Raw genomic sequence first — 12,229 nt, forward strand, 5'->3', positions numbered from 1 at the left:
GAGGGGGGGGAAATCAGTGCTCTAGCTCAGGGGCGCTCTCCAGTCAGTCTGAACAACAGCCGCTCAGTGCTCAGCATCTCAAGCTTTCTGGCTGCGGCCATAGAGCGACATCCCAGAAATCTCCCAGAAAGGCCTTCAGCAAAGGAGGCATTTTTAAGGTTACTCTCCTGTGGCTGGGGGACAAAATCGGGAAATACTAAAACTCGAATCTGAGTGAGACAAGGGGCAGAAACGTTCCCAAAAAGTAGCTGTCCCCAAGCAGAAGGGAAGGGAGCTGCCATCCCTGGGGGTGGCTTGATCTTCTGGACCTCATGGCTTCAAATAGCCCATCCCGCCAGGACTTGACTCATTGTCCCATGGAACGAGGCAAGACTGAATCCCCTGCCAGGTCTCAGGTTTGCTATCGGGCAGGAATACACTCTGTGGGCTCGGCCTGAGAAGGGCTGCCTCGTAGGAGGCGAGCCTGGGGATCCGTGGCTTCTTCCTAAACAGACCCAGCTTTTGGCTCCTGAAGCTCAAAGGCTCGAAGGCCTCCACTCCAGGCTGCCCCAACTTTCGGGCCAGAAAGGCCCGTGTTCTGGGAATGGGTCATCCGAGTGCCTCGGGTGACAAAAGGCCCTCCCTTGGTAGAGCTCCCCTCGGCACTAAGAGGAGAATGAACGACGTGACACGAATTTTCCCATGTTTACAACACTAGTTGCTCCGTGTTAGTGATTAGGAAGAGGGGGAAAATCCCGCTGGGGAACACTATCAGCCTTGACAATGGGTGTAGCTCTTGGATCTTGCCATTACCCTGAGGCTTAATGAGGATGAGTGGTCTCCCTGCTCAGCCAGGGGTGCAACTTCAGGAGAGCTCGGAATGGGGAGTGTTCTCTTGCACTGATGTGCTTCCTCCCCCAAAATCACACCAAAGGGCATTCTCGGGAGAACCCTTCCTTGTCATCGTCCCCCCCACCCCCTTGCAGGGAATGCGGCTGGGAAGTAGGACATCCGGGCTTTGAGATCCAGAGCCTCTTAGATGGTGAACAGCCAGCTTGTTGGGACGAGCAGGAGTCTGCTAACTCTGGTAACATCTGGGTGCTTCATGTTTGGGATTTGTGGCTAGACGTGAGGACTAGAACAGAACCTAAAGTCAGAACCCAGAGTGGTGTCGGTGGGGGGAGGAAAAAGGCGATGAGCCGAGGGGGAAGGAAGCTTTGAAGTGTTAGCAAACACTACCATGCGGAACTCTAAACTTTATTCACCTTTATTTATATATTTAACAATTCTAAAGTATTTACTTCTTGCTTTGACAAAAAATAAAATAAAACAGAGGAGCGCTGTCCCCTCTGTAAGAGAGAAGGGTGATATGTACAGCTACGGAGAGTCACGGTTCCTCCTTTACATACAAAGAAAAATAATATTAATAAAAAAGTGCTTCATTGATCAAAAACAAGGGGGAGGGCCTACAAGCTGCAAGCATTTTATTCACACTGTACATCAGACCCAAGAAACCCGTATCGTAGCCTCTGGCTGACCCAGACAACCTCCCCCGCTTTCCCTAGTTCTGGCTCGGAGGCACCCCCGCCACAGACGGGCCCCACGGGTGAGCTGGTGGGGCTCCTGGACATTTTCTGGGATAAAGGCTGGGAAGAGTCCTCCGGAGGCCCCGGCAGCACGGGCTCTATCTCAGAGCTCCCCCAGACATTTCTACCCTGTTACCTGTTAACAGCTTTGAGTCCAACAAAGCATGGTGCTCCTTCCCTGGAGGGAGGAGGAACCCATGGGTGCAAAACACGGACACCAAGACAAACCACCCCACAAAGCTCAGCCTCTCTCCACCTCTGTTCCTGCTTCCCGTGTCCCTTCTCTCCAAAAGTCACGGGCCAAGTCATGGGCAGTTTCCCTATCAATACGAGGACTGCTCCTCCGATGGATTTCACTGCTGTTGCCGAGAAGCCAAAAATGGCACCAGGCGGGGAGCTCCCAGAGGGCTCCTCCGTCTGCAGATGGCCGAGCTCAAGCCCAGCCCATTCACAAAGGAAAAGGGGAATGGGAAGTTTGGTTTCCTTTCTTGGAGGCTTGTACTTTCAGAGGCTGATTTCACCCTGACGGGGAGATCATGATTGTTTCTGGGGGTACCGGGGAGAGGAAAGGAAGCTGGGGCCTTTTGGAACCCTGAGTCCGGATTTCCCTGTGCGGGCCACGTGTGAATGGGCAGTTCAGGGGACAGCTCCCCGCTGGGAGGGGAGGTGGGCACTGGGAAGCCGCCGCCCTCGACCAGATGGTGCTGCTCCCACAAGCCCTGGAGGGGCTGGCCGATGTTGAGGAGAATCCACAAAGCAAGCCCTGGGGAGAGCGGATGAAGCTGCTCGCCCGGTAGGCATCCTCGCTGTGTCTGCAGGCTCGGGAGTCAAAAGGGGAAAGCTAGGCCTTCTCTCCTGCCAGCAGCCCCGGGGCGCCCCCCCCCCAGGCACAGAGGCCGGCCCACAGAGAGGGTGCATTGGACTCCCAGGGCCAAGCTCCCCATTTCTTCTAGCAGCAAAGGTTTTCCCAAACAGCACTACCTTGTTGGGTGGATGAGGAGTGATTGAAAGCATGGGCAAGGGCGCTCTGCACTGTTCTGGCCTTGGCTCCCCCTTCTCCCGATGCCAGCCCGAGGTGCCTCTGTAGCACGGACCGACAGCGGGGGAGCCAAGAGCAACGGGGGCCTGATCCCGGGCCTTCGCCGCCTTGGTAACCTCCAGTTCTCTAGCAAAACCAAAGCCCAAACACAAACCAGAGGAAGGAGGGGCAGAAGAGGCAGGGGGGAGGGGACAGATCCTTCACCCCAGCAAGACGCCCTAAAGTTCTGTCCATCGGAACGGGTGGATCCCCGCCCCGCACTCCAAAGTGCGTGGGCCACAGGACCTTCTCAGGGTACCCAGTGTGCGCGAGGCTACCCAGGGGAGGAGCTGGCCCGGCCCCCGACCCACTCGTCCCCGACGGGCAGAAGCTTCAGTTTGAAGTGGCAGCGATGGGTTTGTCCAGTTCGAGGTCAAGGCTGGAACTCGTGGGGTGCAGGCTGTTATAGCAAGACTTGCAGACTCGACTGGGCTCAAATAGCTGCTGGCTGGGAACCGGCACCTTCTGGTTGCAGCAGCTGGAGCAGAAAACATTCCCACAGTTCCTTAAGTTGGGAAGGGGGAGACATAAGAAATAGGCGATATCATCAATGATGGCTGGGTGTGGGAGAAAGCAAAACTTCAAAACACATTCATCTGGGGCTCGGGGGACTGCTGGGCTGAAGAAACAGGAGGTGCTGGCTGGGGGCCAATATTCAGGGTACCAACTTGGGGTCGGTCCCTGGAGGGGCATTTAAGCAAAAGAGGGTGCCCAGACCATGCCCAGGAGCCAGAGTCAATAGCCTGAGGTCCCTTAAAAATGTGAAGGCCAGAAATGCCCGGGGAGGGGGGCACACACATACTCACGGCCGCCACACACACCCCGTTTTTGCCCCAATGATACTGAAAAGTGGGGTGGAACAGCCTGACTGCTGGGAAAGCCTCCAGTCTCTGGGGCCCGAGGAGGGCAGTGGTGGGTGGGCATCTGGAACCATGCAAAGCCACAAGATGAGCAGCCATGTGTTACATGCTCCAAGTGTGAGAGCCTGAGGGACACGCACACGCACACGCACACACACACACACAACCCCCTCCCCATTATTAGGTGTCAGTTGGCGGAGGCGCCCAGAGCTCATGCATCTCTGGGGAAGTGCAGGGTTCAGATGACCTCGGCATACGCCCAAGGAAGGCGCGCGGGCCTTTTCCAGTCACGGACACATTAGCTTCTGATGCCGCCTCCCTTCCTCTCCCTGCCTCTGCTTCTTGCCTCGGGCCTCAATTCCAGGCCCTAGGAAGCCAGGGTGGGACTTGCTCTCTGGGCTCCCCTTTCACCCTATGCCTGAGGTCAGGCCCAACAAACCCTGCTGAGAAAAGCCCCCTTGGGCCAGTCGCCACCATAAGAGAAGCCTGCCCTGAGCCAGGTTCTAGGAGAGGGCCGAGCGTCCCTCCAAGGGCGGGCCGGCTTCCCACCATGGCTCGCTCCCCTTCATCCTTTCAGTTATATACTCTGGTGGGCAAATTCTCTGATGAGCTCTTCTTCTGCCTCCTAAAGACCGGGAAGGTCAAGGAAGGGAAGGACTGTGTTTGGGGGTCGGGGAAGAGACATAAGGACAAACAGCAGAATGCAGAGGAGCCGAGGGGAAAATACCCTTCTCTGTAAGGGAGAGGCTGGCTGTCCTAGAGCTCCAGACCTCTGCCAGCACTTCGCAGAGGGACGGCCCGAAGGTACGGCTAAGCGTCTTCCGCTCTCTTATGAATTTAGGAGCTTACATTACATTGGCTGGATCTCGGCCCAGAGACCGGAGCTACGCCCTGGGAGCTTGAGCGAGTGTGGCGGAGGATGCTCTCCGTCCAGCCTGGCCTGGACTCCCGAGGCCCAAGGACTCTATTTTACTCGGCCAGAAGTCACCTGCAGCGTGGACATCTAAGAGCGCTAGAGAGCCCCCGGCCTGGGGGCTATCCCTGACAAAATGAGCCAGGAAGTGCCCTTTCCTGATCAGAGATGTCACGGACTGACCTGTAAAGTGAATTACACAGCAACAGCCCGACTGAGTCCTAAATGCCAGTCTCCTGAGAGGGGGACGTGCTCTGGTTTTCCTCCATTTCTGCACCTGCTGGCCTAAGCTACCCCAGTCCCCGGGCTCACGTCTTGGTGAGTGGAGAGAGAGAGAAAGAGGGAGAATCGACAAAGAGTTAGTTTGGAGAAGTTATCAGAGAAATGCAAGACATCACAGACAGCTCGTTGCAAATGCTCACCACAATGGATCAACACGGTCAGTGTCCCTGCAAGGAGGGGAGAAACAGCTCAATGGGGACGCTGCCGAGAACCCTACAGGAGCCAAGACTCCCAGAGCCCCGCTGCCGGAGGCCTTCAACCGGCCTTTGCTCCCACGGGGAGGCTGCCACTGCTGCTCGTGGAATTCTCCAGTTCGTAAAGAGCATCGGCCTTTTGGCCACCATGGTCACCCCCAGGGGCTGGGCGGCTTTTCCCGCTCTTTTGGATGATTCCAGCCAATCACAGACAAACCTGATCATTAGCTCTTTAAAGGCTGGTCATCCCAAGCTAGAAACTCCCAGCTCCTGAGTGTCTCTCCCCTTTCAGGCTCAGAGCTAGCTGGCCAAGCCACATGGGGATGGTGGGAAGAAGCCTGCCATGGCCTCAGGAGACACCAGCCCCAGTGTCTCAGCTGTCTCTACATGGCCATGTGGCTTGATCAAGGCCACTGGGGGCTAAGGCTCCCATCCACCCCTACTGTTCTAAGCTTGAGGATCCTCCGTCCCCTCTCCCCCCCGCACTCCATGCCTCGTAGGGTACTACCTGAGGGCCCACTTTATAAAAAGTAATGTCTGCTGACTCCTAATAATCTGGGTTCTAATTTCTTTCCAACTTTTAATAGGCTCTGCTGAGGTTCTCAGGGAACATCCAGATTTCAATCCTATGTGTCTACTCAGAAGCTCGGAGGGAATAAGGGCCAGAGAATCCAGGTGGCTGCTCAGGTCCACTGGGGGACAGGTACGTGTGGAGGTAAGGGCAGAAGACCCAGCTTCACTTCTCCCTGAGCTGGTTTCATGATTTGAATGTGTTCAGAAAGGGAAATGAAAACAAAAAAGCAACAGCAGTACAATCTAAAGCACAGAGGCAAAGAACAGGAGGCCACGACAACTCTCCGAAGTCCAGAAACTCAGCACAGATACAATGTGTTTCAGAGGAAGACACCCAGAATCCAGCGGGAGGGAGGAAGGTGCAGAGAGGTACCCAGTACATTCTGAAAAGGCTCTCTCCTGATCTCTGGAGGGAAGGCTGTCTCTGCTCCCTCCCACGCGGAGGGGGAAGCTGGCCCCCAGGGCTTCTGGACCCAGAAAGCGCTCCCGCAGCAGAGAGTGATTTTAGACTAGAAAGCCGGGAAGGAGGAAGCTGGATGGCGGTCCTCCTCCTTTTTCACTGGCCAGCAAACAGAGCCGTTTGCCTGATTTTTAAATCTGCAGAAGTTGGTGTGTCCGAGGTGGGACACGCTTATGGCGCGTGCTCCCCAGATCACGAAGCAGAGACTCTGAGTGGCACGAAGGCCAGTGTCCACCAAAGGACCATAGTCACCCGGGGCCAACTGGGGCGGGGAGGCGGGGCTTACCTGCAATGGTGCTTCCTGCTGGCGAGCCAGAAGGCACTGTCGCAGCCGTAGCAGTGAGCGGCCAGGTGGTCGGGAAGCCAGCGGGTCATCTGTGGGACAAAGACAGAGCCAGGTCAGCCAGGGGGACGGCGGCGTCGGCCTGAGAGGGCCAAGCCAAGGCAGAGGAGAGCAAGGGTTGATGCCGGCTCCTTCGGCTCCGACTCGAGAGATTTGGTCGTCAATAAAGGAAAGGCGTCCAAAGCATCTCCACCAAATTCCCCCTCAGAGAAAAGAAGTAGCCAAGAGCTCCCCGGTTCCCTACTCCAGCCTGGGGCCCGAACGGGCCCGCGACAATGAGTGCCTGGCATGTGGGTGTTTCCTGCTGCTTCTCAGAGAGCGTGTGGAGCTAGAGAGCTGGCAGTTGAAGGCACAGAGCCAAGGTGCCTGAGCGTTGCGGTGCCGTGCCGTGCCAGGGGTCCTGCCCTAACGGAAAGGGGCTGGGGAGATCACAAACAGCTCGACGGTTAGCAGCACAGGGAGTGAGTCTGTACCTCTGTGTCCTGTTTATCCACCTGCTCCCAGCTGGCTTCAGAGAAAATCTCTGTGCTGCAGCAAGACAAGCAGCTCTGATCCACATTGCTTTCCGAGTCGGGGATTGAGGTCTGTTGGCAAACAAACACAGCTGAACAGAACGAACCGGTCCCTCCTCCCCAGGGAACAAGGAAGGTGCAGGGGTAATGAGGACAGCTGGGGACAGAGATGAGCTTGCTCTGGGACAGCTGACCTTCAGAAGCACCGCCCTGCTGGTGGCTTAAGAGAAAGAACAGGGGGTCCAGGACAGCAGAGTACTTAAATGAGCCGTGTGTCGGGGCCATGGTAACTCGGAATGAGTGTGATCTCCCTTGGGTTGTCACAGGTTAACCAGGGGTGTGGAACTGGAGGGGCTAGGAGGGTGGAGCTGTGTTCACAGGGGTGATGAGCCTCTGGGGGGGCTATAGCTGTCGCCATAGCCAAAGCAGCCATCCCTAGCTAAAACCGAGAGCTTTGTGCCTGACCTCCTTTCTCTGAGGGATCCTTGGAAAATGAGGAAGAAAAAGACTGAAAAGTCACTTTCACTTGGAAATGTTGGACAAACCCGCCTTTAATGAATGCATGCTACAAGAGCCAGGCCCGGAGGCCGGGGCCCTCTGGCTCCTCCCTCCGCAGTGACACAGCGTGACCGCCCGGCCAAGGGACAGCGAGTCCATTGAATGGAAGCTAAGTCGAGAAGGCCTTCCTCCTTGGCAAGTATATCTGGCGCTAAGCCCACCAACTACATTTTTCTCCCGGAGAGCCAGTCCTTCTGCACATGCAATGACTCCGGCTGTCCTCAGGCCCCACTCAAAGAACATCTACCCCCAGAGAGGCGAGCAAGATGGAGCACGATGGACGGACGCGACCGCGGCGGCCCCGGGGCAGGCCAGCCGGGGGCCTCTTTGGCCCTCACTCTCTCGCGGCCTTCCCCTCCACACCTGCCTTGGGGAGAGCCCCTTCAGGAAACGAGCTGGTGCGGCGGCTCCTTACCAATCCCCTGCCTCTGAGCAGGAGAGGCGCCGGGCCCTGGGGCCCGAGCCCAGTCTCTGTAGGCGGCGGCGCCTGATGAGGCCCAGCATACTCACCACTTCATCCCCAAAGTCCCCATTGAAGCGCAGGGAACTGTTCAGGTACTGACTCTCCAGGCGGCTTCTGAGCTCCTGCACCTGCTTCTTCAAAGTCTCCACTTCCTGCTGGTGGCCCGTTTCTATCTGGCGCAAGCGCTGCTGGATGGCGTCCGTGTAGACGGGCATGCCGTCATCGTCCAGGTGACTGCGAGCGGGCTGCTCCGGACTGCCGGCCGCCGGCTGCCTGCCCGGCTGGCCCTGCGACCACTTGGGGTGCGCGCTCCGCAGGGGGAGCTGGGCAGAGCCACCGCTCGCGGCAGACGTGCGTCGGCTCCAGGGCCCTTTGATCCGACTGCGCTCTCCCTCCAGACAGTGTCCGTTTGGGGCGGGGTATCTCTGGGGCACCGTCGGCCCGCCGGGCTTCTCCGTGGCCTTGTTCTCCGTCTCCAGGTCTCTGTTACAGACAATCTCCTCTTTACATTCGGCTAAGGGCAAGGCACAGGAAGAAGGCATCGGGCTGTGTGAAGTCCTGGCTACTTTTGATCCTGCCCTGGCCCTGTCTACCAGGCGCTCCCCATCAGCTCGAGAAAGTTCATCATCCCCACTGTCCATGAGGCAAGGTCTGTGACCAGCCCCTTGGGGGAGCTGATCCACTTTGGCCTCCCCTTCTGTCAGGGTTTCCACAGAACTTTCCACCGTGGGTGTTCTTGCTCCCAGGGGGAGAACTGTGGGCAGGGAGGTGCCATGGGAAACCTCAGGGTGCAGTGGGGCTTGATGGCTGTCCTCACCCACATCCCTGGGAGCACGGCTGCTCCCCGGTTCCTCCACAGAAGCCTCCTCCAGGCTGTCGCTCTGAGGGGGCTCCTGGGCATGGCTCGGTGGAGCCTCAGGTTCATCAGGGTGTCCCGGGAAGCCCGCCAGGAGCGGATGAGTACTGTTTCCTGGAGTGGTCGTCAGGTCCCCCAGAGCTGGCTCTGGTTTTTCAGGGTGCTCAGTGTCCTCCTGCTGGCTCTTCTCATTCAGGGGAGCCTCCTCTTTGGCCTCCACCACCTCGGTGCTGCTCCGCAAGGGGGTCTCCTCCAGACTCCCGTCCTCTTTAGTGGCCTCCTGCAGGATGTTCTCCATCTGACCTTCTGCCACCCCAGCGGCAACCGAGAGCTCGGCCCCCCCCAAGGCCTTGGCCTGTCTGCCCAAAGTATCCCCGTCACAGGGCTCCTCTCCCGGGCCGCCCAGGCCGCTCAGCTCCAGGGAGCGCCGATGTTCTTGCCACCGCTCGTTGAGGCTGGGGTCGCTGCTGCGCCGGCTGGTTGGGGGTACGCTGCTGTCGCAGACTGTTGTCAGGTTGTCAAACGAACGCGTCTTTGGTAGCCTGGGAAAGGAGAGGGCGGAAGATTAGAACCTCACTAAGGGGACCTCTGTGATTGGTCACTGGTATCTCACTGAGCCCACTCCAGGGATCCCAAAGGCCAGGCAGGATGAGCATCCGGGCCCTGAATCTACCCCAGGCTCTGGACCCACCCCAGATGGTCTAGTTAGGTGAAGGTGATGGGCCAGTGAGGAAGGGAAGAAATAGTGCGAGATGGACATAGAAATTCAATGCTCTGCATCTGTGAGGAAGACTGAAGGAACTCGAGACCATCCTTGGGTGCCCAGGACAAACTGCCGAGCCTCAAATATCACACCTGTCTCTCAAAAGGCAGCATGCTTTGTTCAACATATATTGGATCACTTGCCAACCAGGGGAGGGGGTGGGGAAAGGGAGGGAAAAAATTAGAACACAGAGATTGTAGGGGTGAATGACAAAAATTACCCATGTATATATTTTGAAAATAAAAAGCCTTAATAAAAAATTAAGGGAAAAAAAAAAAGCACATTTGCACATGTGCATGTATGTTTGTACGCACATTACCAACACACAGAAAGAGCTGCTCATTAATCAGCCAGCCAACACTTCAGAGGGAGACCCGCAGAACAAATGTGTCTAAATTGTTTCACGACAAGTCTGAAAACCTTCTCGGAGCCGAGGATGTTTCCAGGTCCTGGAGGTCTCAGATGCCATGGATCAGGCCAACTCCTTCCCTGCGCATTCACACTCGCAGCCACACAAGGGCCTGCCAGGCCAGCAGCTCACCTACTCAGAGGCTGATCTTCAGGACTGGCACCGGGGACTGGGTACGGAGCACAGGTGTCATCAGCAGGGGTGGAAGGGGAGGGACACGGGAGGTACACGGCACTCCAGAGCATTAGGTTTCGCACATGGCACACTGGATATAGCACCTGAAAGGGAAACAAGTAGAAGCATGTGCTGATCAGACCTGGTAGCATGCTGATATTCTGCAGAAGAGTCAGAGGGAGGCTGGAATATACTTTAAAAATCAGTTCAATAGGATCTGCTATTGGATTGGGGAGCACCAGACTTGGGATTCAGAATGCTTGCCGGCTCAGCCACTTAGCATTGTAATACTGGGAAAAGCCCTTCCCTTTGAAAGTGCTAAATGGGGGGTGGGGGGGGGGGGAGAACACCCAAAACCTTTACAGTAATTGTTTCTGATTAAGAGCTCTTTTTCAAAACATATAGGGTACAGAATCCCAAAAAATTAGAGAGAGACAAATTAAAACAACTCGGTGGTGCCATCTAACACCTACCAGATTGGCTAATACAACAGAGAAGGAAAATGACAAATGGAGGGGATATGGGAAACTGGAACACTATTGCCCCATTAATGGAGTTGATCCAATGATTCTAGAGAGGAATTTGGAATCATACTCAAAGGACTGCAAAACTGTGCCTACCCCGTGATGCAGCAGTGTCACTACCGGGTCTATGCCCCCTAAGAGATCATTTAAAAAACTAAAAAGAATCTATAATGCAAAAATGTTTCTAGCAGCTCTTTTCATGGTGGCAAAGAACTGGCATATAAAGGGATGCCCATCAGTTGGGGAATGGCTGAACAAGTGGTAGAGGATTGTGATGGGATTTACTGTGCTGGAAGAAATGAGAATCAAGATGCTCTCAGAAAGACCCGAGAAGACTTTAAACAAAAGAAAAGTCAAGTGAGCAGAATCAGGAGAACACGGTACACAATCATAGCAATATGACTGTATCATGATCAATAAGGAACGACTTAGCTACTCCAAGACAATAATCCAAGTCAATTCCAAAAGACTCGTAAAAAAAGGTTTTCCATTTCCAAAGAGAAAATGGATGGCGTCTGAAGGAGACTTTTCTTTCACTCTTTCTTGTGCTTTTTTTTTTTTTTTTTTTTTTGTTCTTTTCTCAATATGGTTAATATGGAAATAAATTTCTTGCTTTCCAAATAAGTGGAGGAGGAAGAATTTGGAACTGAAAATAAACATTTTTTAGAAGAGAAATGCACAAAATGAAACTTGTAAGATTATAGGAAAAAAGATATTTAAGGTATATCTTCCAAATTCAGAACCATCCCAATTGGTAAATGATCAAAGAAGAAATCCAAAATAAATCAACTCAGAGATTCTAGCCCACACTCAAGATCGGCAAATATAACAAAACAAAAAAAATCACAATTATTGGAAAAATTGTGGGGAAATAGGAACATTGACACACTATTCTATTGGTGGAGTTGTATAACAGCTTCTAGAAAGGGACTGGGATGATCCATGGCTCAAAAGACAATTCAGCAATAATATGAGGCTCATATTCCAAAGGGAAGGCAGATATGAAAAATAAGCATTTATTAAGGACCTACCACGTGCTAAGCACCGTGTTCAGTGCTTTACAATTATTAATTGTTGATCCTTACAAATTGAGCTGAGAGGTAGTTGCTATTATCATCCCCATTTTACATTTGAGAAACTGAGGCAAACAGGGTCAAGTGATTTGCTCAGTGTCACAGAGCTAGTCAAGGCTGAGGCTGAATTTGAATTCAGGTTTTTAGCCCACTAGAAATGACAAAAGGGACAATTTCATAGGAACTTCGGGAACCTTATATGAATTGTTGAGAGTGAAATGAGAAATAGAACTGGAATAATTTATACAATAATAACATAAAGACAAAGGCTATAAATGTTGAAAGACTCTAATCAATGCAATGACCAACCACAATCCCAGAGGACAGAGGAAATGGACTCAAGATGAAACATGTGGTTTTCGATATGGCTAATGGGGAAATTTGTTTTGCTCGACTATGTATCTGTTCCAAGTGTTTCGCTTTATGTTTTCTCTTTTCTAATGAGAAGTGTAGGAAAGAAAAATAAATGCTTAAGTGAAAAAATTAGAGGGGGGGGAAAAAAAAAAAAAAACAACTTTTCCTTTTCTGGGAAAGTAAAAAGAGGCTTAATTCTCAGATTCCTTCCAGGTCTTCATTCTAGCCTGTGTTGTTTCCTGACCATACAAATTTGGTTGCACTCGAATTGAAAA

General features: G+C 53.7%; 1 protein-coding gene across 8 annotated transcripts in view; it reads right to left on the minus strand.

Moving 5' to 3' along the window:
* Positions 1-1,230: 1,230 nt before the first annotated feature.
* MTMR3 (myotubularin related protein 3) overlaps positions 1,231-12,229 on the minus strand; it is a 174,617-nt gene continuing 163,618 nt past the window's right edge. For 3 of the 8 annotated variants that reach the window (XM_074294259.1, XM_074294268.1, XM_074294251.1), the window contains 6 exons: positions 9,962-10,107; positions 7,849-9,199; positions 6,742-6,852; positions 6,212-6,300; positions 4,600-4,730; positions 1,231-3,148 (listed from right to left, as the gene is read on the minus strand). In XM_074294259.1, the coding sequence (XP_074150360.1) occupies positions 2,823-3,148; positions 4,600-4,730; positions 6,212-6,300; positions 6,742-6,852; positions 7,849-9,199; positions 9,962-10,107 (2,154 nt within the window). In that variant the 3' untranslated portion in view covers positions 1,231-2,822. Of the gene's footprint in view, positions 3,149-4,599; positions 4,731-4,838; positions 4,866-6,211; positions 6,301-6,741; positions 6,853-7,848; positions 9,200-9,961; positions 10,108-12,229 lie in introns of all 8 variants that reach the window. The other 5 variants (XM_074294287.1, XM_074294278.1, XM_074294305.1 and 2 more) reach the window with 5 other exon arrangements.

Source organism: Sminthopsis crassicaudata, chromosome 1 (genome assembly GCF_048593235.1).
Source record: "Sminthopsis crassicaudata isolate SCR6 chromosome 1, ASM4859323v1, whole genome shotgun sequence".
Taxonomy (NCBI): Eukaryota; Metazoa; Chordata; class Mammalia; order Dasyuromorphia; family Dasyuridae; genus Sminthopsis; species Sminthopsis crassicaudata.